The sequence below is a fragment of the Fukomys damarensis genome, unplaced genomic scaffold (genome assembly GCF_012274545.1).
Source record: "Fukomys damarensis isolate Sample0158 unplaced genomic scaffold, DMR_v1.0_HiC HiC_scaffold_16, whole genome shotgun sequence".
Lineage (NCBI taxonomy): Eukaryota > Metazoa > Chordata > Mammalia > Rodentia > Bathyergidae > Fukomys > Fukomys damarensis.
The window spans coordinates 41,457,285-41,482,141 of NW_022900928.1; the positions used below are offsets into that span (position 1 = coordinate 41,457,285).

Below are 24,857 nucleotides of genomic sequence, written 5' to 3' on the forward strand. Positions count from 1 at the left end.
TTACATTCATAGAGGTATGATACAGTACCATCCTACATCAATAATACTAGATTCAGTTTTGGTTTGAAATTTACTTTGTCTGCAAATAAGATGGCTACCCCTGTTTTTTTCTGGGATCCTGTCACATGGAGAATTGTTTTCTATCTTTTCACTTTCAGTCTATGGGCTTTTTTTGTGCTAGGTGTGTTTCTTGTATACAACATATTGTTGGATTTTGCTTCTTATTCCACTTTGCCAGTCTATTTCTCTTGATTGGTGAGTTGAGGCCATTGACATTGCTCTTTATAACTCATATGTACTGACTTATTATTGATATGTTATTGGCCTTTTGTTGACTCTTTTTACTTTTTCACCTTCTCCTTTTAATTTCTTGCCTTGCCTATTTGATTTGCTCTGTTGGGCCTCATGGTGCTGTTTCCTTCATTGTCTTTTTCTAGGATCTTGTTTAGAATTCCTTGTAGTGCTGGTTTGGTATTCATGTAGTTTCTCAGGTGTTCTTTGTCGTGGAAGTGTCTTATTCCCCATCCATTTTGAAAGAGAGTTTTGCAGGATACATCAGTCTAGGTTGGAGGTTGTTCTCTTTTAGCACTTGAAATATCTCATTCCAGGCTCTCCTCACCCCAAAGGTTTGTGTTGAAAAGTCTGCTTTGATTCTGATGGGCTTTCCTTTGTATGTGATTTGTTTCTTTTCTCTTACTGCTTGTACTATTTTGTTCTTCTGTTGGGTTTCTGGGATCTTGATTATTATATGTCTAGGTGTAGATTTTTTTTTTTATTGTAGCTAGTTGGGGTCCTATATGCCTCAGTTATCTGAATGTCAAATTCTTCCCCTCTGTTTGGGAAGTTTTCTGTCATTAATTCTGCGAAAAGCTTTTTAAAGTCATTTGTATTTTCTCTTGCTACTTCATGTATTCCTATCAGTCTTATGTTATTCTTCTTTGCATCATCTAGGAGTTGTTGGATCAATTTCTCATGATCCATTACTGTTTTTAAGAGACCTCTCTTTTCTTGGTCACTAACTGCAATCTTATCTTCTATATCTGAGAGTCTATCTTCGCCTTCTTTTATTCTGTTGCGTACACTTTCAATAGAGTGTTTAATCTCCTAAATATCTGTTTGAATCTGTTTTATGGATTCCATTTCTTTCCTATGTTGGGCATTTATTTTTTCCATTTCTTTCTTATGCTGGGCCTTCATGGCTTCTATTATGGTCCTGAGCTCATCTATTTTTTTGTCAGTTTCTGTGCTAGAGTCTCGAATCGCAACTTCCATTTTGCTCACTATCTCTATGGTTATCTGGGAAATTATTTCTGTTTTGAATTTTTCTAGAACCTGATTGATCTCTTTTGTTACTTCCTGTGCTTTGAGTTCAGGGTGTCCTGGTGGTTCACTATCGGCCTATTCATTCTCATTTGCTCTACTCTTTGCCATTGGTAAACTGGAAGTCTGTCCTTGTGTCTTGCTTAAGTGTTTTCTCATTTTTATTTTTGTTGTCGGATTGCCCTTGGTTTAATCTCTGGGTTATCATCCAAATCTTCCTGATACAGTTGCACCCTAGCTTCTGGATCACTGATGACCCACAGACATTCTCATCTTCATAATATCAGAGAAACAGCTCATCAAATCAATCTCAATGCTTTATCCCAACTGATACAATCAGCAACACATTAAGATCAAGCACAACTTGGACACTGACCACCTCTGGTAGTCACTAGTCTATCACTCTTAAATCATTTGAATTAAATTGAAATCAAGAAGCAGTCCAGAACCTGTCTGCTGTGAACAAAATTTCAATATAGTATATTTACCATTTAATGGCTCAGACAGAGCGAGGATGCAAGTCCCCTGGTCTCGGTTAGCTGATGGCAGAATCCCATGATGCAGATGGACCTCAGGCTGCAAGGCCCAGACTGAGTTCCCCAACCTTCTGAATGGTTGAACTCTGGAACATTCTATTACAGGTTTCCCACGCCCTTTCTTTAAAGATGTTCAAAGTTGGGAACTCAGAAAAATATCCTTGATGACCACCTCTGCCTCTGCAGAGTGGGTCCAAAGACTGGCACAGTCAGGAGGTCTGAGAGTGTGGGGGAGGGGGGACAATTATGGGGGTTCAGGGGCGCCCACGCAGCTACCTTCTCAGTGCTTGAGTGATGGCGGCTGGGTTGGGAGCAGGTGTGGATCTCCTTCCCGAGGTGGATTAGGGCCCAGACTACCTCCCAGAGCTTGAGCGATGGCGGCTGGGTTGGGAGAAGGCGTGTCTCCCTAAGTTGATATTTAAAGCCATATATTTCTTTAAAATGAAGAACATAAAGTAATTATCTCACTGACATTTCCATCATAATTTTCCTCTGAAACAAAAATCTGGAAGTATCAGAATCAGTTGCAAACCAGTTCCTACTTCTCAAGCCTGCTCCTTTTCGAATATGCAATTCCCCGACAAGGGTCCCACAGAGCACCACGTGGCCAAAATCCTTTCCACTCTGCATGCAGCACTTTTCCCCTCCTCAACCCCACCAGCACAGTGCAGGTCTCCTGCCCTCAAAACAGTAATCATGAATGTGAGCCTCAGGGATAGTGCCACAGGGCTGCCAAGCTCTGGAAGAATTTTAATAAATTTTCTTCACGGTAAAATTTTTTCTTTAGATTATGCTAGTTGTGAAACAAAAAAAAAAGTAGAGCAAATAGATTCATAAATTTAAAAATACAATTCAGCAATTGATGGTATATAGTTTCACAATTATGAAAAAACAAAAATATTCTTAATTTAACACCAAGATCTGTGGAACTTTTGTGTTATGTATTGTTGCAGTTCCTCATCGTTGAGACAAAATGCCAGAAATCTGCAATTTAAAGAGGAGAGGTTTATTTCAGATCATTTTTTCCATCCCTGGTTGGCCGGCGCTGAGGTAGGATGGTTTGGCTGAGGGGCAGAGCAGAGCAAAGTTACTCAGTGCAGCAAAGAGAGAGAAGAGAGGAGCCTGGCAGGAAGATACACTCTTCTAGGTCCTGCCCAGTGACTTTCCTCTAAGTGGGACCCAATAACTTTATAAGTGTGACCCAAATCTTCAGGTGTTCAGTGTTTGTGTCAGTAACCTCAGTATGCAATTCTGAGTAGTCTTATTTTCCACAAGATTCATAAATGTTGAACAAAAACTGATTTGATTACAAAATTAAAGGTTCTGGTGATACAGCTTCAGATTCTGTTGATCATACCCCTGTCAGAAAGAACTATGGAGCTGAGATTTAAAGAGATTACCTCAACTTAAGTTTTAGGAAATACAGCTGATGATGATTATAGCTTTTTCCTAATGTTAACACTTAAATAAGTGTTTGGGAGTCTTTCGTATTTTCAAGATTATACTTTTATTAATCAATAGGTCCTGTTTCCAGACATTTGAGAACTACATTACACTGCTAATGTAGGAGACACACAGTCACATAAATTAGTTTGGTACATCCTATGTGGTGGATAGATATTAAACAGGGATCACATACTTTTTACAGATCAGCATATGCATTCTTAAAAAGTCTGTGAGTAGAGAAGTGCCCTCCTCAGTGTCGGAAAAGTGTTAAACTTATAAAATAGTAATTGCTGAGATAAAAGTTACCTTGCCATACACTTGATTTCAAAGAAGCAATGTTAAATCAGTTTGGACAAATGTACAACTTCTGTCTTTGTTAATATGTTGCCATTCTGGGGCTGGGGATTTCATTCAGTGGTGCTGCACCTGCCTTGCAGGCACAAGGTCCTGAATTAGATTCTCGGTACTGAAAATAAAGAAATAAAGAAATATGTTGTCATTTCTATCTGATTATTCACTGTTCTTATATTTCAGTCAAACGTTGATACTGAAATTTTACTCTGTTTTCCACTTTTTCATTAAAACAGTCATCTTGATGATAATGAAATTTAAGGGATAAAATTAAATGCGAATTTTTTCATCTTGATTTCATATTTTGAGGGACTCTAAATCGGTATGAAACTTGTATGTCTGAACCTATAGTTCTGAAAGACTTTTAATCACATAGAAGAAAAATTTCTAAAAAGACCTCCGAAGTCTACACTGTGCTTCCTTGAAAGGACAGGACTGTGAGACTGACTGGGAGGGCTTTCTATAGCGCCTGGCAAGAGAAGTGGAGCACACTGAGGGAGGTACTTAGCATGTTCGGAGGTCTACGGTTACTACCTCTGGTCTAAACAGTTAAACACCACAGCCGGGCCAGCGGCTGTAGCTACTCATCATCTTAGATTCATTCACTAACACTCATCCTCTCAACATCAGGTAGTGCAATGGCTCCTTCCCATCAAATTGTATTTTATATTTCCTGAAGGTTCTTAAAAAGTAATCTATATTTGAACTGATAATTTGATTTATATGTTTTTCTAAATGTGATAAAGCTCAACAAATTCAAGCAAAGTTGTGCTTGAATTGAGACCTATCATTATTTGACCTATAAAAAATGAAATGTAAATGTTTTCTCCATCAATGAGGGGAAAAAAACCTCAATCTGGGAAATTTCAATGGGGGAAAAAGTAACTGCAGAAGGAAGCAGTGCAGGAAGAGGGCAAAAAGTAGGCAATATTGTCAAACTCTAGGTCTGCTCTAGTGTCAGGATGAAAGCTATCTCAACAAATCTTCATTTCATAAAATTTCAAGACTAATTTAATAAAAATTTTAATAGGGCACATTTACACCTATGTTTTAAACAATTCTGAAGGACCTTTCCAAAAACAGTGGACTTAGATAACTGCTCATGAAGTGGTCTCTAGAGTTCCTGGAAGAACTTCAGTTGCAGGATGACTGGGACCTGCTGCCGGCAGCCCCAGTCTGCGGAGAAGTGCAAGTGAGTGAGTTGTTGTCCTCTGCACTGTGCCCCCGAGACACTCAGCCCACTTTAGTGGATGCAGCCCATTGGAGCCATTGTACATGGTCACCTCAAACTCCCCAGACAGTTCCTGTACTTCTTTCCCAATCCTTTTCTCCTCAAACTTCCCTTCCTCAAATTGCTCCCCGTGCTACCCCCACCAAGGGTCCCATTTAGTCTTTTTAATCTGTCCTATTCAATTATAGCTCCTTAAAGAATCCACTATAGGGCCGGGGATTTAGCTCAGTGGTTCAGTGGCCTGCCTTGAAAGCACAAGGATCCGAGTTCAATCCCCGGTACCAAAAAAAAAAAAAGAATGCACTATAGATCTATATCTAGATATCTGTCTAGCCATCCATCATTTATCAATTATCTATCCAGATTCGTATCTAGAGTACATAAGATTCTTGGTTCCAGGCAGCTGCTACTTCCAGCTCTCCCAAGTGTGCATTACTTAGGATTACAACTCATATATATATGGGATGGAGAACCACAAGGTAGAACTACAAGGTAGAACCACAAGCTAATCTGTAGATTCGAGTGCATGTAGATTCCAGATGAAGGCTGGAAGTATTGTAAAAAGGACTGAGCTTTCATCATAGATAGGGAGAAAACCCTGGAGATCAGGGAATGGGTGGTATGGCAGTCATTGTCTGAGTGAAAGCCATGGGTTGGAGTCTTCCTCTATTCTACTTGTGTCAATAATGGTGGAAATTTTGGGTTACTTGATACAGATTTTATGTAACCCTCAGAAATCATGACCAGTGAAGGTCTTGGGAATGGAAGGGAACTACAGGGAACACAAGGAGGGCCTATAACTTCTTTAGCACTGATGCTGCCTCCCTCAGAATCCACAACTTCAGGACTATAGGGAACTTGACATTCTGGGAAATTTCTTTGTAAAAAGGAGAGGTAGATGGGTTAAGAGTTAGCAATATGAAATGACTATAATTTTCTTTTTTGTTGTTTATGTTTTTGAGACAGTAAAAAATGTAGTCCAGGCTGTTCTTGAACTCACAGTGATCTTCCTGCCTCATCCTCCCAATTGCTGGGAATACAAGCATGTGTCAGCACCTCTGGTTATTGCAAATATTTGTCAAGGAAATCAAATTGTAACAAGAATTAGTGAGACAACCCAGGCAGGGGATTTAGCTCAGTGGTTCTTCTGCCTGCCTCACAAGCATAAGGACCCGAGTTCAATCCCCAGTACCAAAAAACAAACAAAGAATTAGTGAGATAAGAGTTAGGATTCCATTAGGCAGTGAGGACAGTGGCCCCAAAATGGAGTCTATTGAGTCATGATATTTCAGGGATCTTACAAAAACATCTTCCAGGTATCCTTCAGCTATCTGGGATCTCACAAACATGATCAGGTAGGACACTAGCTCAAGGGAAAATGGGACCTTCAAGAACCTTGAGTGGACACTGCATATATTGGACCCTAAAATATATGTAGCCTCCTATAGGGTAGAGATTATATTGCTTATCCAGTGGCCCAAGCTACCTTCTAGACCCCTTAAGAAACCCTAGGTAAAGAGTCTTTATGGGAGCTTTACTTTCTTACCCTCATATCTTTTACTCTCTTGCTTTTATATCTTTTAACTAAATTTGCTTACACTCTACATCCTTCTTCTATGGTTTCATTCTTAGTGACCCTGGCATTCTGGTTACAAAATGAACTGCCACTGAGAACCAGAGGGCAGTTTGAACAGATCCTGATGACCCAATTCCTCCCTGGACTGAGGGGGTCCCATTTTCCTAGATGCCCACACTTCTGATTTAGCCAGGAAAGCACAAAGAAAACAGTGGAGCCAGAGGATCCCAGTGCTGACCATGTGAGAGAATTGATGCTCCCCTATCAGTACTCCCTCTCCCAAATACAGAGAGTTTCAGGCTTTGGCACGTATTCAGGACAGGGGAAGAGGTGTACCCATGAACTGTCCAATCTTTTTTTTAAATTTATTTTATTTATTTATTTTTTTTGGTACCAGGGATTGAACTCAGGACCTTGTGCTTGCAAGGCAGGTGCTGTGCTAAATCCCCAGCGAATGAGGTCCCTAGGTAGCAGCAGCAACAGTTATGTCCTCAAGACCTAGGATATCTGTAAAAGGACTGGCAGCCATGGAACTTCAGCATGCAGACATACTGGCTCTCTTTGGTCCTGCTGATTGGAGTGTGTCAACCTGACAGTGGAGCCCACGGTGAGCGAAGATTTGCCAGATGGTTGGCATGAACAAGATGAAAAACAGAAAGTGAGCATCAGTATAAGCAAGTGACCACAGGAAGGGATGGGGTACACATCTCAGACTTTTGGGAAAGAACAAGGGAAAAAAAGAGGGGTCCCAAGAGAGACCCCCTAAGACAAAGGAGGGCAGGATTGGAGGCTGGAGAGGATTCCCCAGGGTGCCTCAGCCCCAGGTGACTCACTGTAGCCTTCTACATTTTCTCTAGGTCCACTGTAGGGCACGTGGCTAGAGAAGGTGGCTTTCTTAGATGATGATATTGATGACTTTAAGTAAGATGATGATCAGGATAAGTAATTGCTTTGGAAACTGGAAACATGCTGCTGATGTGTGTTACCCAATGTCAGCCAACCAAGCAGGGAATCAGACACACGTGGTTACAGGAAGAACCTAGATTGATGGAAGCATCTGGGGAGCCAAAGGAAACTGTTATAGGGTCAATACATTTAAATACAAGGCCATTTCCAAAAAAGAGAATTTAAGAAAATATATTCAGTCTTACCAAAATGTAAAAGAGCAAATCTAAGCAATTTTCATTTGTTAACTATGGGATTGTAAAGGATAGGCAGTGATTATTTCCATTGATGATTAGAATATGATGCATTTAACTTTGCTTAAGTGTTCAATTACAAACTGACATCAGTGTTCTGGAAAAAAAAATCAAGAAAGAAATGAATGGCTGGGTGCTGTGGCGTAAGCCTGTAATACCAGCACATGGGAAGCCGAGGCAGGAAGATCACCACAAGTTTGAGGAAAGCCTACACTACATAGTGAATTCCAAGGTCTTCCTGAACTACATAGGGAATCCCTGTGTCAAAGGAAAACAAAAAAGATGTACTGGTCAGCTTTCCCATTGCTAGGACAAACACCAGACACCCTTAATTTAAAAGCAGAGTCAGTAACAGTCAGCCACCTTTTGAGAGGTGACCCTGAAGACTTCTGTTTGGGTAGAAAGTGGAAAATTAGATGAAGGTGCTTCTGTCCAAAGAGGAACCAGATGACATCATCGCATCCTTGAGTGCCACAGACCCCTTCAGTCAGGTTTCAGTCCCCACTTTCCCAGTGTGTGATGCAGGCCTGAGTAAAAGATCTACTAAGAGACAGAACTAATGGAAAGAAAGTGGGGTTCCAGGACACAATGCTGGTGCAACTGACATAGGCCCTGGACAGTTCCAGGCCCTGACTTTTGTTGGCAATCAAATGGGGTAAAGGCAACATATGGTTTCTATGGAAATCAATGTAAACAAGACTCATAAACAACAAGACAAAGCATTCTCAAATTAGGAACAGAAATGACAAAATATATGATAGTAACTAGAACATTGTCCTTCTATTCTGAAGATTTTATTTGTGGGACCTGAATTTGGGTGCGAGTTAATCTGACCTCTGCACCAGGCTTCAGCCACATTCACTTCTCAAAACAAGCCAATTGTGGAGTTAACTCTTTACACCTGTTTTGGGCATGCTCGGTATTACAGTCTTCTGCACTTGAGGGGGTCTGAAGATTTAGAAAGCACAGCTGAGGCCTTAGGGAACTCCTTTGCTGCGACCCTCACAGTGCTAGTTTTCCCACCCACACTGTGCCCACGTGGCCACACAGGTCTCTTGGCAGCTTCTGGGCTGGGTGAACCAGAGGTAAGGAGCACTATTGGGCACAGGGCAGAGAGGGTAAACAGCCCTCCTGGAGGTGGTGGTGCAGCTGCTGCGCCGGGCACCAACTTCAGGTCCAAGCATTTGGCAAAGGAAAACTCCTCCGTGCAGCACAGCTAGAAGCAGAGATAAGGGGAATAGTAGCAGGATGACCATATCCAAGGTGAAGCCCCCACTTCCCACCCCAGACACCCGGACTTGCGCTTTGCTAATCTCGGAGCTGTTTCTTACGCCAATCGAATGACAATCAAGATAAACCGTTGTAAATAAGGTTAGTCTGGGCCTGGTGGTGCAAGCCTGCAATCCCAGCACTTAGGTTGCTGAGGTAGGACGGCTAAGACCATAAAGGTGAAGGAAGTCCAGAGCTGGAGCGCTTGGGTTTGTCTGGGCTGGAAGAGATCAGAGTTTACTGCAGCTACCGGCTGCACAACTGATCTGAATTTAACAGAACTGCTTACTGTACTACCTCAGAAAATTGTTGTTTCAATACCCAGAGGTAAATGCACAATTTAGCCAAGTGCAATTTCTACTATTTGTTTATAAATAGAAGATTTTAGGGCCTGGGGTTCAGCTCAGTGGTGCCACAGCCTACCTCGCAAGCACAAGGTCCCAAGTTCGATCTCACATACCAAATAAATAAAAGTTTTGCTGTCACCTTTCTATCTTTTAGGATAGGCCTTATACCTTGTACCTTATACCTTGTATCTCTACACGACAAGTCTTGATTCTCATTTTTTCCCCTTACCTCTGCCCTCCCTTTACCCCCTCCTCCCCTCCCCATCTACAAACACTTTATTTTCATCTTTTCATTCTCTCACATTTTTTTCTTTTCCCTTTTTACTCTTCCCCTACCCATCCCACCTTCCCTACACTATAATCCCATTATTGACTGAACAGGAAATCCCTGTTGGTTTGAGGTCAACTTTGCTCTTTTTTTTTCTTTAAAAAGTTATAAATATTTTTCTTAAGGAAGTTTTTCTGGCAATATATTTATGAATAGATACTTTACTTTGTTAAATAATTTGTCTTAACTAATTAAGATAAAACTACAAACCATACAGGGTGAAAATATTAAAGCTTCTCCCGGAAAGAATGGCTATCATCAAAAAATCAGATAACAGAAATGCTGGTGAGGTAATGGGTGTGGGGGGGTGCAGAGGGAGGAAATCTGCATTATTGGTAGGAAAGTAAAGCAGTACAACCACTGTGGGGATGAGTGTGGAGATTTTCAGAAAACTAAAATAAAAAATTCCATTCTACCCAGATATTTCCCTTTTAGGTATCTTCCCCAAAGAGTTAAAGAGATCATATTACAATCATGAGTACACTTCTATGGATGAACAATTCAAAATAGCTAAATCTTGAAAGTGGCCTATATATCCACCAACAGATGAATAAATAAAGAACGTGTTATTTATACACAGTGGATTTATACTCTAGAATATTTATACTCTACCATAAGGAAGGATAAACTGGAGTCATTTGTAGAAAAATGAATGAACCTGGAGACTACACTGTTATTTCTCTTTGGCTGTTAAGGTCAGTCATTTCATAGTAGTGTTTCTCAGCCTTATGAGCAATGCTGAAGGACTCGTTAAACACGGATTGTTTAGTTTCTGATTCAATAGTATTAGGATTGACCTGAGACTTCTCACTTCTAACAAATTGTCAAGTGATATCGATGCTGTTGCTCTGGGAACTTCATGCTCAGAGCCACTTCATGCGGCAATAGTCTAATACATTTGTTCTGTCTTATTAGGGATGGGTCATGAGAAGTCTTCTTCCTTTAGTGTGAAAATTGCAAAAGTATCAATGGGGGTGTTTTAGGGAAAGAGTTTAACTATAGGAATAATAATGTGTGGTCATTGGGCAGGGAAACAGGCTATATGATTATTGACAGTGTAATTGGGGTATCCAGCACTTGAAAACCTAACCTATGTTTGTGAAATATACTCTGTGAATTTTCATGTTCTCTAAAGAGTTTTTCAGTAGATAAGCTATAAAGTCTAAAGGGAAAAGAAAAAAATGTGAGATAATGAAAAGATGGAAATAAAGTGGTTGTAGATGGGGAGGGGAGGAGTGGGTGAAGGGAGGGCAGGGACAAGGGGAAAAAATGAGAACCAAGATTTGTCATGTAGAGGTACAAGATCCCAACAATGAATGTAACTGTACTGTATCCCTAAAATGTACCAATAAACTCAAAGCTGAAAAAAAAAGGTACAAAAACATTTCTGCTTCCTGCCTGTAGCAAATAGAGCACAGACACATGATCTGAGTGCTTCCACAGTAGTGGTTGGCAAAGGAACTGTGGAGCAGTAAATTAGTGTCGTCAGTGTCTTGTAGCTATAGCTTCTGTATCTTCACAAAGATATTCCTGTGCTTTGGTTTTTGCCATAATTATTCCTGGAGGTCCACTTTAATCCCTTTCTACATAAAAGTGATTTTCTATGAATTGCTGTTTCTCTTAAGCTCACATTGAAGTGGTGTATGTTGATTGCAAAATAACTGCATGAGTAAGCTTTGTTGTTGTTGGAACACAATGTCTATAACATAGCCAACTTTCCCCTTTCTGAGACACAGAACCCAAAACACACAACTTACAGGAAGAGATGTTTAATTTAACTCACAATTTCAGGGGATTCAGTACATGTTTTGGAGGCTCCAAGGCATGAGCTCATGATAGAAGGAACAAAACTGCTCAGTTCATAGCAGCTGAGAAGCAGAGTGGGACAGCACAGCCCGAGAAAGGAAGGAGAAAAGGGGCTGGGGATTTAGCTCAGTGGTGCTACCACCTGCCTCACAAGCACAAGGTCTTGAGTTCGATCACTGGTACCAAAAAAAAAAAAAAACAAAAATGGGCGGGGGAAGGAGCAAGGACCAGACAGAGTACCCAAGGTCATGCCCCTGTGACCCAACCTGATACACCGAGAAGTGTGCTCCACCAATCTGCTGGATGGTTCTCTAGCTAATCAAGTGGTACAATCAAGCTTCACTATCTAATACCTAACACCCACAATGTAAAAGAGCACAGATTTAATTTGGCTAACGGTTTCAGGGGATTCAGTCCAGGGGTGACTGGCTCCAAGACAGAAACATCATGGGGGAATGGTACAGTGGAGTAAAGTTCCCAAGTTCGTGATAGCCAGAAAGCAGCAGAGCAGAGGAATGGTGCCAGAGAGGTGAGAGATCAGGTATAGAATTTGAGGTCATGCCTCCATGACCTACACGAATATTGTTCAGAGCATACTTTACTAATCCACTTGCAGAGTTCCGCACCAATCAAGTTGATGATCCACTTTAACCATTACACTGACAGATACCAAGGCACAGGTCAAAAATGATATACGATACAGGTTAGAGAGTTTTACAATGGTGTCATTTCAATAATGACATTTTACTTGAGTGAGATACCATTTTCATATGCTTAAAGAACAAGCATCCAGAGCATTGTTTAGAGTGAAAGCGTATATTCATGGGTGAGTCTTAGATTTTGTTTCATGAAAACTAATCAAATGGGGGACTAAAAGTATAAAATTCAGGAAAATCTGTTTACCAAGAAGGACATATCTCTTTGACTGTATTTTTCTAGGTGTGGTGGTCTTCTTTGGTGGATATTTTGCAAAGACAGAAACTTTCTTCTCTGAGCAATATAGAAATTGAGTGTTTTATATGTTTAACATCTTGCTTTTCTTTAAAATTATTAACAATGACCAGATGGTCCTAACATTGGTCTATTCAGTGTGGATTCAAATTAAGACTTTTAAAAACTGTCTTGCTTTAGTTTTAGTGGTACATGTTTACAGTACATAATGATCACACTCCTCATGGGGAGTTGGTATATGTGCATAATTTATCTTAATTCTTTTTTCATAGTCTTCTCCTCCCTCTCGCTATCCTCTGTCCACCTCTTGGTACACTTCCCATTTGCAAAAGATCTAGCTCCTTGTCTCTTATTATCTTTTCTTGAGCTCTTTAACTTATTTATATTTTAGGTTTCTTATATATGAGAAACCATGCAATATTAAAGCATATGTATCTGATTTAATTCATTTAACATAGCCTCAACCTATGTCCATTTTCCCACAAATGACTCAAATTTATTCTTCTTTATGGCAGAGCAGCACTGCATTATGTATAAATAGCACATTTTTTTATTCAGTCTTCTACTGATAGACATTTAGACCACTTCCAGTATTTAGCCATTATGAGTTGTGTTACTCTAAACAAGTTGCGGTAATTAACTAATTTTATCAATTTCAGTAAGAAACACCCAACTAAATTGGCTCAGCATAGTTCTGGGTGTGGTTGAAAGAATTTACTGAAAATAGAAAACTCACCTTAGGTGTGAGCGGCACCAACACTGTGCTTGTTGCCCCAGTGAAATAAAAGAAAAAAAAAGAAAGGATCACTGTTTCCTCAGAGGAGCTCCAATTGTCATGCTCACCTTGGGGTCCTGTTCAAAAGGCCTTTGCCTATGTCCATGTTTTCAAGAGTTTTACTTATTTTACCTTCTAGCAGATTAAATATTTCTACTTTAACATTTAGATCTTTGATCCATTTTGATTTCACTTTAGTGAAATTATGAGAGACATGGGTCTAGATTTAATCTTTTGCATATGTACCGTCATTTTTCCCAGCACCATTCGCTGATGAGGCTATTTCTCTCTAGTGTACGTTTTTGCCACCTCTGTCACTGATCAGATAGTTCAATGTGCCTGGGGCTATTCCTTTATCCTTTAGTCTGCTCACTGATCCACACGTCTGCTTTTCTGATGCTGCCTTCATCATAATAGCTTTGTAGCATAACTTGAAATCTGGGTTTGTGATGCCTCCTGCTTTGCTCTTGTTGCCTAGGACTGATTTTGCTATTCTGGCTCCCTTCTGTTTCTTCATGAAGTTACAATTGGTTTCTCTAGTTCTGTGAGGAATTCAGTTGGTATTTTGATTGGAATTGCATTACATGTATGTCAGTTTTAGAGTATGGATATTTTAACAATGTTGGTTCTGCCTATCTAGAAGCAGGGGATATTCCTTTTTTTTTTTTTTTTTTTTTTTTTTTTTTTTTTTTTTTTTTTTTTTTTTTTTTTTTTTTTTTGTGAGACAGGGTCTCCCTATGCAGTTCAGGATGGCCTCAAACTTACTATATAATGCGGGATGGCCTGAACTTGTTGCAGTTCTCCGGTTCAGCCTGCCAAGTGCTAGGATTATAGGCATGCACCACCATGCCCAGTTTATACATTCTGATTTCCTGTTTGGCCTCTTTTTTTCAGAGCTATGTTTTTAAAATTATTCAGATGGCTATAATCATCCTTTAATATTGATATATTTGAAATAAGATCTACCTAGTTCTAGGGGCTTTTGTCTGATTCCTCAATATGAAAATGTAGAGATATTTATTAAACATTTTGGTTCAACTAACAGGCATTTTATGTATTTTTTATGTATTTATGTATTTTTATGAAATAACAAATAAAATTATTTTGTATATATTAAAGATATTGCACATATTAAGGTGTACAATATTATGCTTTGCAGTGTTTGAGATTGAATGTAGGTCCTTGTACATAATAAGCAAGCCCTCTGTGTACTATTTCCTTAGACCAAACACACACACATTTCAAACATTTTATAATAAGATTTACTTACTGGAGAAACCAGTATTATTTCTTATGTTTATTCCACTGAGATGGTACTCTATTAACTGTTATGTATATCGTAAAATCATTATTAGCATCAAGAAGATCTGTTTTTACCTTCCATAGTTACCTTAGTGTGTATGTTGCTAAAATCTACTCTCTTACTAAGTTTTCATTTTGTATTACAACATTAGCCACAGTTCCAACACTATACTTTAGATGTCCAGAGATATTCATTTTTATAACTGCAAGTTTCTTCTCTTTGACCTATTTCTCATTTTCTCTTCTTACCACTTCTGGTAACCACCATTCTAGTCTTTGTTTCTGTGTATTTTATCCCAACCTCCACCCTCAGATTACACATGTGAGAGCCTACTGTAATATTCCTTTCTAATGTCTGGCTTATTGCATTTAGCATAATGTGCTCCAGGTTACAGATTATATTTATAAAAGAGACTTTAAGGAGAAGTAAAAAATGTTTACGATGATTACAAATTAATTTTGTTGGGGATAAATGACCTGTATATGTTTGGTTTCTTAGGCTATATAGTTGGCACAGTTTTCATTTTGTGAAGGATAGAAACCATTCATCAAACCAACTCTTTCACATTCTGCTGGATTACACCATGGTCCTCTTATGCCTTTTTGTCTCTTCTTACCTTGATCTTTTTCACCCTTTTTCTATGTTCAAACCTGAGTCTTTATAACTTCCTCACCAAAATATGTGATATTTTCTTTCACACATTTCCTGATAGCTTTGCTTATCTGATTTCAAGAAATGCAAGCATTCTGCATGAAAGGCAGCCCACTAGGGGAAAGAAATGGCTAATTCCTGGCAGCTTTTCTCAGGGTGGTCTGCAGCTCAGGAAATTAGCACTGAGACCCTACTATTATCAGTACAAGTGAGACAAATACAAGGTTTATCTTTTTTGTAGATCTGGTTTGCAGAATAAAGATTGTGTTCCCATTACTATTGATTTTTTATTTTAGACAGGGTCTCACTATGTAGTTCAGGCTGGCCTTGAACTCACTCTATTGCTCAGGCTGACTTCAAACTCGGCAATCCTCCTGCCCCAGCCTCCCGAGAGCTGGGATTACGGGTGTGCGCCACCATGCTTGGCCCTGTTGTTATGAATTAGGATATCCTCAGTCAGACTGCACGATCAAGAAGGGTAACAAAGTCTCATTTCACTGAAATAAAAATATGAAGCAGTATTAGTTTTTCCAATAAGTTCCTCCTATTACAAAATTATTATTTATCTCTTCCTTACTATTTTGCCTTGTTAGAGATCTATGGAAGTATTATTAGATGGAAAATAAGGTAGAAATGCTCTTACCATCTAATAATACTTCCTTCATCTGCAGACAAGTGGGCTCACTATACTATCTCCAGGGATGGCATAGTAATGTAAGGTCTGCCTTGGAATTTGTCTGGTGCTTGGTGATGTTGATAATCTCTGTTGATGTAGTCTCCATAGATTTCCTAGTTGAGTCTTCCTGGGAAGGGAGGTAAGATTTAAAACCTAGATTATGTGGGCTTTGGTAGCCACTTTCATAAGTTTAAATTTTGTTTTTTGAGTTTGAAAAGAAGGCTTTGGAAGGTTTATATAACATGATTTGATTGTTTCTTCAGTTAGAACTTTCTGTTAAGTCAAAGAGAAGAGCAAGAGTTGAGGAGTTAAGAGGTTTGTAGAAGGGCCAGGGATTTAGCTTAGTGGTACCACCACCTACCTCTTAAGTGCAAAGACCCAAGTTGGATCCCTGGTATGAAAAAAAGAAGAGGTTTGCAGAACTCCAGATGAGAGATGACTCTTGAATTATAGTGATTGAAGGCATTCTGATTGCAGATTTATCAGAGCCTTCACAAGATTTGGATATGAGGTGTGAAAGAAAATGGGGAGAGAAGACCTAAAGGAAAAGGTGAAATCACAAGCTACAAGGCAGTCAATAAAATCACTGGAGAGGGCAGGAGAATATTTTGGTGCTTGTATAATCACCATCTCATTGCTGGGGTAAAATACCACACAAACACAATTTACAGGATAAGATGTTTATTTTATCTCATGGTTTAAGAGGTTTCATGGGACAAAATGAAAAATACAACTTGAAGAAGAAAAGGATTATTTTGATTTATGGTTTTAGAGGTTTCGGTTGATTGTCAACTGGCTCCATGGCAGAAACAGCATGGTGAAAGAAAGCTATGGATCTCATGGCAACCAGGATGCAGAGTGAGAGGGAACGAGCGAGAATGAGAGAGAAAAGGCCCTGGCACAGAATATACCCTTTCAGATAATGCCCCCAGTGACCTATGTCCTTCAACCTGGTCCTGCCTCCAGCAGCAAATTTAGCAGTGCATTTGAGGTCATGATCAAATCCCTCATGGTCCAGTTGCCTTTCTAGACCCCCACCTCTGATGCTACAATGGGCATTGAGTATTCAATATTTGAGTCTTTGTGGGACAGACCATGTTAAACCTCAACAGTATGCAACTGGAGACACTGACAAAAATAGGAAAAAAAATATAATTGAAGGGAAGTGACCTAAAAAAAGTACAGTGGAATAATGGTGGCAATGGTAAGATTTGTCCTTCTTATCTGTTCCCATGAGTCAAAGAAGAAACAAGAGGAAATGTCCATTTAACTGAAAGTGGTATTGTCAAACAAAACTAGATGTCAGACAAGATGGGGCAGAAAAAGGAAGTGTTTATGATAAGATTAAGAATTTAGAGGGATTTAGACATAATAAGATTATACTAAAGAAATCCAGGGATGGTGCCCTTAAATGAAGCTAAAAAATGAGGGTTAGATGAAAAAGTCCCAGGGCTCCCTGATTCTGTCACGATCCCTTAGTGCTATCATGAGCAATAGACTGACAGCACATGTTAGGAACAAGGAATGAGCAACGCTGAGCGAGAAAGTCTGGTTTAAAGGCACAATTTTATAATTTACCAGTGTCAAGGTTCCAACTGGAATGTTAGCATGATAGTAGGTATGTTCTGTGTTGATGGGAGGGTGTGGGATGGGTCTTCTCTCTGTTTTAAAGTTTTGCTTGGCTCTTTCCTAATTTCTACATTTATTGTTGGGTAGAGCAATTGTGACATCAGAAGGAAACCAGCCAATCATGGTTTCTGCTTTTCTTCTAAATTTTCTTCTCATTCGTATTAGCCTTTTTCTTGCTATGTATTTATCTTCCTCTGTGACCTATTTCACCTGCTGTATGGATTTTAATATGTTATTCGATATGCTAACTTATAGTACTTTAGTTCTTGTTTGTAACAATTTCATAGACAAAAATCTTACTCAACTGGAATGTACCTCTTGTCATAAGTCACAGCTATCTGATATCAACCAGTTACTTATTTAGAAAATGAACATTAGTGCTAGGTGACCACATCCTGTGAACCTAGTATCATTTCTGTGGTAATGTTACCATGTGACATCATGAATGGCTTAATGTCTAAACAGTGATCATATAGGTTACACCTTTCACATGAAGGATAAGCAACATCTTCAAACAGAACATGAAATTAATGAGAGCAGCTGGTGAGACTGAGGGTTTGAAAACTATCTAGGCACTTTATCATCAAGCTAAACATTATCTCTTATTTAATGAAAATTATGTTTATTAAGGAATTTACATATACCACTTTATTAGTATATATGTCACACTGTTTTCAAACTTAGCCATCAGAAGAAACTTGCACTTTGGAGTTACAAGATTATTTCTTCCATGATGGGAGAAGAGAGAGAGAAGAGGAAAAAAAAGGGTTAGATATCCAGATATAAGAGAATTTAAGCTGAGGAATGGAGAAATTCATGAATTTTTTCATGTGAGGGGCTCGATGAATTATGAACAGGTCATGTAGTTTAGCTGAGTGATTGGATTTCCAATTGAAAATGTTTCATCTACAACTTTTAGCTTTGAAGAAAATTTAAAAAGTATTAGCATAACTCAACAGTGATTCGTTAGGTGTGTCTTTTGCAAAATGCAAATATGTACTAAGATATAAATGATTAGAAACAACTTTTTATAGTAACCTGAATTAAGATGGAATTCTGAATGCTTGCAGCTTCTATATCACTAAAAGAATTTGTTGAATCAACCAAGTGGATCTTTTAAAATGGATTGTCAAGATACAGACTGCAGATGCTGTTTTGGGCATCTAAAATGTTCTCATTTAAGGTAATACTGTTCCTACTTGAACTTTATATTTCATTTCTCATTTATATTTGTCTTCACACTGTATTATAGGGTTTGTAAAGGTAAGAGTAATATTCTCAGAATTTTGCACAACTGGTGACATTGTATAACTTCTCAGTAAATGTTGATTAATAATCTAATTTGAATCAGAGATTAATCAAGTTGACAAATTATGCTAATTAGCACAACCTTTTATTATAAAACTTCGATTTGTGGTCAAAATTGAGATAGCAGTAGGAAAATGCAAACTTCACATATACTGGAGTCATTTTAACCTTTAGTTGCCACTCTCTCTAACAAACCTTTTGTAGAGATCATTTTGATGTGGTTGAGATATGAGTTGGTAGCCGAAGTCCCATTGGGAGCAGAAAGGAGAAGTCAAGAGTTTAGAAATTAACAAATTACATTATCAGTCCTCATCATATTTATGTGCAACAGAAATAACATTTGCTATTGTTTGTGTATAGAGGATACTCTGGTCCCAACTGATAGACGTAGGAGAGTTACTTAAAGCTTTTTATCCTTTGTTTTTTTTGGGACAGGGTCTCACTATGTAGTTGAGACTGACCTGAAACTCACTATGTAGCCCAGGCTGTTCTTGAACTCACAGACATCCTCCTGCCTCAGCCTCCCGAGTGCTGGGATTACAGGCGTGGACCACCATGCCCGGCTTATTCTTTGTTAATACAACAGATAAAATACTTCTGGGTGCTCCCCAGAAGGTCTTAAACCACATTCTAGGAATGTAGTTACTTCATTGGCTATTGCACTTTTTGATTGATTTCATTCTAATTTGCTACATAAGTACTGTGGCTGTATGTCATGGAATTTACTTTGTTATGAAAATGTGTATGGAAATTTGTTCATTACAGAGGCATTGTATGACAAACTGGACATCCAAGGGGCCAGTAACTGAGGTGATGATGTTAGGAGGGACTTTAACAACATAGAGACATTTAAAAATCAATTAATTCACTAAAGATAATTATTTCAAAGCTAACTTTCAGTGATTCTATAAAAGTTTCAAAGGGAAAACCATTATGTATTCCAGCCTATAATTACATTCAAGAGAAACAGATTAGATGCTTCTAGTACATTGTTAGAAGCAGACATTGTTAGAAGCGCTTCACTTCAAGCCATCCACCAGGACTGCAGACGATGCATTGAAGCTTGTGATACAGGGGGGAAAAATACAATTCCCAAACCACTAGATGTAAGATACAACGAGTTCATTTCGCCTGAAATCGAATGAACTCCAAAGGACAAAGGAGGTTAAAGAAATAGGAAAAGTTTGCTGGGGAGTAGGAAAAGCTCCTGAGAGACAGTAGGGGACCTGGAAATGGATTGTAACGGAGCCTCTTTGTCTGGGGTAATTTATAGAGTCAAGTTACAATATGTGTACAATGTGGGTCAAATTGTAACCAAGCTATAGGATTACAAGTCTAGCTGCTTTGCTAATATTGATCCACTAGGAAAGTAGGTCAGGTAACAAGGGTATGTGGAAAGAACAAAGGCATTTTTTTCGAAGGGATGGGTCCAGATGCTTTGGTCACCCACCTGGGTGACTGATGTCATTCTGGACTTTACTGGGTTAGGTAGTGCTAATTACAGTACAATTCCAAGTTACCTGTTGTCCCTTGGGGAGGCATGTAGGCCTGGCCATAACATTTTATTTGGGGCCTGGCCTTCCAGAGGTGCTCCTCCAGCCTCAATTCTGACGTCTTTATCTTTTCTGCTGTCTTCCTGGACAGCCTACTCCCTGTCTGACTGTATATTAATTTCTGTCTAACTTAGCTGCCTATAATAGTTGGACATAAACCGAGATATGTCATCTTTTTCAAAGTCTACTTAGAAATTTTGGTTTGGCTGCAAAACTTTTTGGTTAGGAATAAAAAGTCATTTGTAAGTTGCTAAATTTTCCCCTTGGGGTGAGGCGGGTAAACGCAGGCAGGAGTTCTATTTACAGTACAGTTTGCAAGCCTTCTAAACTTTAAAGAGAAATCCATTAGAGGGCAACTGAAAGAGGCAGAAAGGGGAATGATTAAAGAACCAGCTGTCAATAATAGTGCAAGGCCCTGTCAAGATTGGTTTCATTCATTTGACCTCCAGGTACGCAAAAACCTCAGTTAAAGGAGAGGAAATGGAGACGTACAGAAATCTGGAGATTGTTCTAGTGAGGGGGACAAAAGAACTTAATACCATCAGTGTGGGTGTGCGTGTATGTGTTACAGGGGAGCTGCCAGGCCCCACTTGCCCAGTAGGAAACTGAGGCAGAGAATGAGGAAGCATGATCAACAGGGAAGGAGAAGCAGCATTTAAGTGCAATTTGCTGCTGAAATTTAGTAACACTTGGGGATCCGGATGGCAAAGAGGCGGTAGTTCAGTTCTTTAGGAAACAATGAGGGATATTTCCAGCAGGCCCCTCCGCCAGCTTTGCCCCAGTTCCTGCAGGATCCACAGAACGGAAGTTGTCTACCAACAGGAAGAAAGCTTCCTCCTTTGGCAGGGCTCCCTCTCTTCCCTCCAGAGGTGAACCAGGAGAAAATTGGCGTTCTCTGGATCTTTAATCTCCAGACCTTGGGGGCGGGAGGAGGCGGAGCTTGTGGAGGTCAGCGGAGGTGCAAACCCGGCCTCCTACGCCTTCTCGGCTAGCACAGTCTGTGTTCACCAGCAGCTCAGAGTCTGACAGTGACCGCAGCAGCAGCAGCAGCAGCCCGGGCCACAAGCTCAGAGCCCAAGAAGCCATGGCGAAGTCCAGGCGCCGACTGTACCTTTGGATGTGCTTGTCTGCAGCGCTGGCATCTTTCCTGGCGGGCTTTATGATGGGTAAGTGTAGAAACCGGGCCTCCCCTTTTGCTCCCCACTCAGGCTAGAGCTCCTCACAGCACTGGTCCCCTGTGAGTGACCCGCAGGCAGCCGGGGCTGCAGGGCTGGGGATGGGCGCTGGTCTTCCCGCCATCTCTGAGGACTCCAGCGCAACTAGAAACCGAATGGAATTTCAGCAAAACTAGACGCCAAAATTCGAATGTAGTAGATACTCGTCAAGGTCGAGCTATTGTTAAGGGCTGCTGAAAAGACAACTTAGGGCTGTCACCATCCACAACAATGGAAAAGATGAGTCCTCAGGATCAACTAATGTACAGCAGTGCCGGGCACTGCCCTTTCCTCATTTTTAAATAAATACTTTTGGAATGCTCTCAGTGTACCTCAGGCGCTGTTCCAGACTAAATTCAGGGCAGGGAGAGTGAGAAATTTCTCCTCTCAGTGGAGAAATGAAAGCACGTCCCTCAAGTGAAACTTGACCAACTAAGAGTTATACTGTACATCAGAGTTCGAAAGTTTTCTGCATTGAATATGGATCTTTAAAAAAAATTTCAGCATGATTTGTGTATTTATTTGTAAGGTACAAATGGGCTTTGTCTTTTTCATTTTAATTTTGGGCAGAGTTCTTTTCAAAACCGATTGTGTGTGTGTGTGTGTGTGTGTGTGTGTTGTGTGTTTTTTCCTCAGGCTGGTTTATCAAGCCTATCAAAGAAACAAGCACTACAGAGCGGTATCATCAAAATATGCGGTGGAAGCTAGTATCAGAAATGAAAGCAGAAAATATTAAATCATTTCTTCGGTGAGTTTGGCATTTTTCATCCTAGAAATAGTGTTTAAAATGCTGCATAGTCAAAAGTGTATTAAAATTGGTTATATCTATTTGTGAAGTCTTTGTGTGAAATTCTACATTATTCATAATTTAAGTTTATGGTTGTTTAAAATCTCTTAAAGCCATCTGTAGGAATTAAATGAATGGTTTGTTACAGAAGTACGTGTTTCTTCCCTAACTGCATCTTCTAAAAAACATATCTGATTGGTTTACTGAGAGAGGTTTTAAATTCATGTAACTTTGGGCTGAAACTGAGTGTTATTGTTTGTTCCTCATGCATGCATTTAATCAGCACATTTCTTCTTTTTTAAACATGCCGTGTTCTCTTAGGAAAAGTGAAGAGATTGTAAACTCAGTGTGTTAGTAAAAATGAGGTCAACACTTCAGATTCTGTCTGCTACAAAGTTGTTTTCAGATAGTATAGAGGGAAAACAAAAGTGATCGGTGCAAATCCTCCAGCTCCTAGGCATGGTGAAGAGTGATATTCGGAGGAATGTTTACAAACTTCTTGAGGCAGTTAACATAACATTTATTTCTCTTTCATTGGTGTGCCATTTGAAAAAATCAGCTTTATTGAAATGTGATTTACATAAAATAAACTGCCTGTCTATAAAACCAACAATTTGGGAATTTTTACAGATGCTATTCTATTCAACACACTACCTCTTTAATCAAGACACAGAATAATCCATCATAACCTTTGCAGCATATTTGTCCCTTTAGCTTGGGCCCTAGATAATCACTGATTAGTTTTATGTTACTTTATTTGCACTCCCTGGATTTTATATAAATGGATTTGTAGCATGTGCCACCTCTGGTCTACCTTCCTTCACTCAGAATAATAATTCTGAGATTCAGCCAGTTTGTTGAATGTGTTATTATTTCATTATTTTTATTGCTGAGTAGCATTCCAATGTAAAGTTGAGGGATCTTTGGGTTTTATCTATTTTTTTATTATGGTGAATTAAATTTACAAAAGCATATTTACAAGTCTTTGTGTGGATTTGTGTTTTTATTTTTCTTGGGAGGGCTGAATGATAAACATGTGTTAGTTTTATGTGTGTCAGGTGCTGGAAATCAAACCCAAGGCTCACACATGCTAGGCAAATGCTCTGCCTCTCAGCTGCATACCTAGTCTTCTTTAGCTTTTTAAGACAATAAAAGAGATTTCCAAGTGGTTGTGCCATTTCGCCTTTCTGCCCATGTATGTCTAGTTGTTTTAAATCCTGGCCAATACTTACTATAGTCAATAATTTTAATTTACTCACCACTACTGTTGCTGAGTAGTGGTATCTCACTGTAGTTTTTCTTTGTTTTTTACTTGGGATCAAAATCGGTACTTGTACTTTCGAGGCAGGCAGTAGAACCACTGAGCCAAATCCCAGGCCCCTTTCACTTTAGTTTTGATTTGCATTTTCCTGATGACTAGTGATGTTAAAGATTTTATGTGCCTGTGGGGTGAGGTGGAATCTCAACGTTGTTTTCATCTGTATCTCTCGAATGATCAGTGATGTGGAACATTTTTTCATATATTTACTTGCCATTTTTACTTCTTTTTCTGAGAAATGTCTGTTCATTTCAGAGGCCCATGTTTGAATTGGGTCTTTATATTGGGGCAGGGCCTGTTTTGAGTTCTTTATATATTCTAGATAATAGTACTTTATCTGAGGAACAGCTGGTAAAAATTATTTCCCTCATTGTAGGTTGTCTCTTCGTTCTGTTGATGGTTTCCTTTGCAGTACAGAAGCTTTTGGCTGCTATCAAGAAATCAAACAATAACAAATGTTGGCAGGGTTGTGGGGAGAAAGGAACCCTTCTCCATTGTTGGTGGGAGTGCAGACTGGTGCAACCACTGTGGAAATCAATATGGAGATACCTCAAAGAGCTGGGACTAGAGGTTCCATTTGACCCAGCCATCCTTCTGCTGGGTATCTTTCCAAAAGAATTAAAAGAATCATACCACAGTGATGTATGTGCACCTATGTTTATAGCGGCACAGTTTGTAGTAGGCAAAACTTGGAAATAGCCCATTTTCCCTTCAGTTGGAAACTGGATAAAGAAGATGTGGTTTTTCTATAAAATGGAATACTACTCAGCCATAAAGAATGAGAAATTAGATTCATTCAAAGGAAAATGGATACATATTAAGGATATACTCCTAGCTGAAATGAATAAGTAACACATGTATAAATGCCGAATAGTTTCTCTGGTGTGAATAAGATCCTAATAATATAATTGACAATGTGAAATAGGAAGAAAGGGGCTAAAGGTGTAGGGAAAGTGGGAAGGGTAGGGGAAAGCTAATAAGGGAAAAGAAAAAATAGAAGAAAATGAAAAAATGGAAATGAAATGTTTGTAAATGGGGAGGGGAGGAGAGGGTGAAGGGAGGGCAGGGACAAGGGGAAAAAAGGAGAACCAAGACCACGTGTCATGTAAAGGTACAAGATCCCAATAATGAATGTAACTACTCTATACCTAAAATGTACCAATAAACTAAATGAAGCAAAAATAAATAAATAAGTAAATAAATAAAACTTAAAAAAGAAGATTTTATGTGCCTGGTAAACATTTGTATACCTTCTTTTGTAAGGCATTTTAATTATGTATTCT

General features: G+C 39.3%; 1 protein-coding gene across 8 annotated transcripts in view; it reads left to right on the forward strand.

The window, feature by feature from the left end:
* Positions 1-17,874: 17,874 nt before the first annotated feature.
* Naalad2 (N-acetylated alpha-linked acidic dipeptidase 2) overlaps positions 17,875-24,857 on the forward strand; it is a 49,002-nt gene continuing 42,019 nt past the window's right edge. For 7 of the 8 annotated variants that reach the window (XM_033764270.1, XM_033764271.1, XM_010633711.2 and 4 more), the window contains exons 1-4: positions 17,875-17,937; positions 18,465-18,577; positions 21,270-21,421; positions 22,106-22,217. In XM_033764270.1, coding sequence (XP_033620161.1) covers positions 18,516-18,577; positions 21,270-21,421; positions 22,106-22,217 — 326 coding nt within the window. In that variant the 5' untranslated portion in view covers positions 17,875-17,937; positions 18,465-18,515. Of the gene's footprint in view, positions 17,938-18,464; positions 18,578-21,269; positions 21,422-22,105; positions 22,218-24,857 lie in introns of those variants that run through there. The other variant, XM_010633716.2, reaches the window with a different exon arrangement.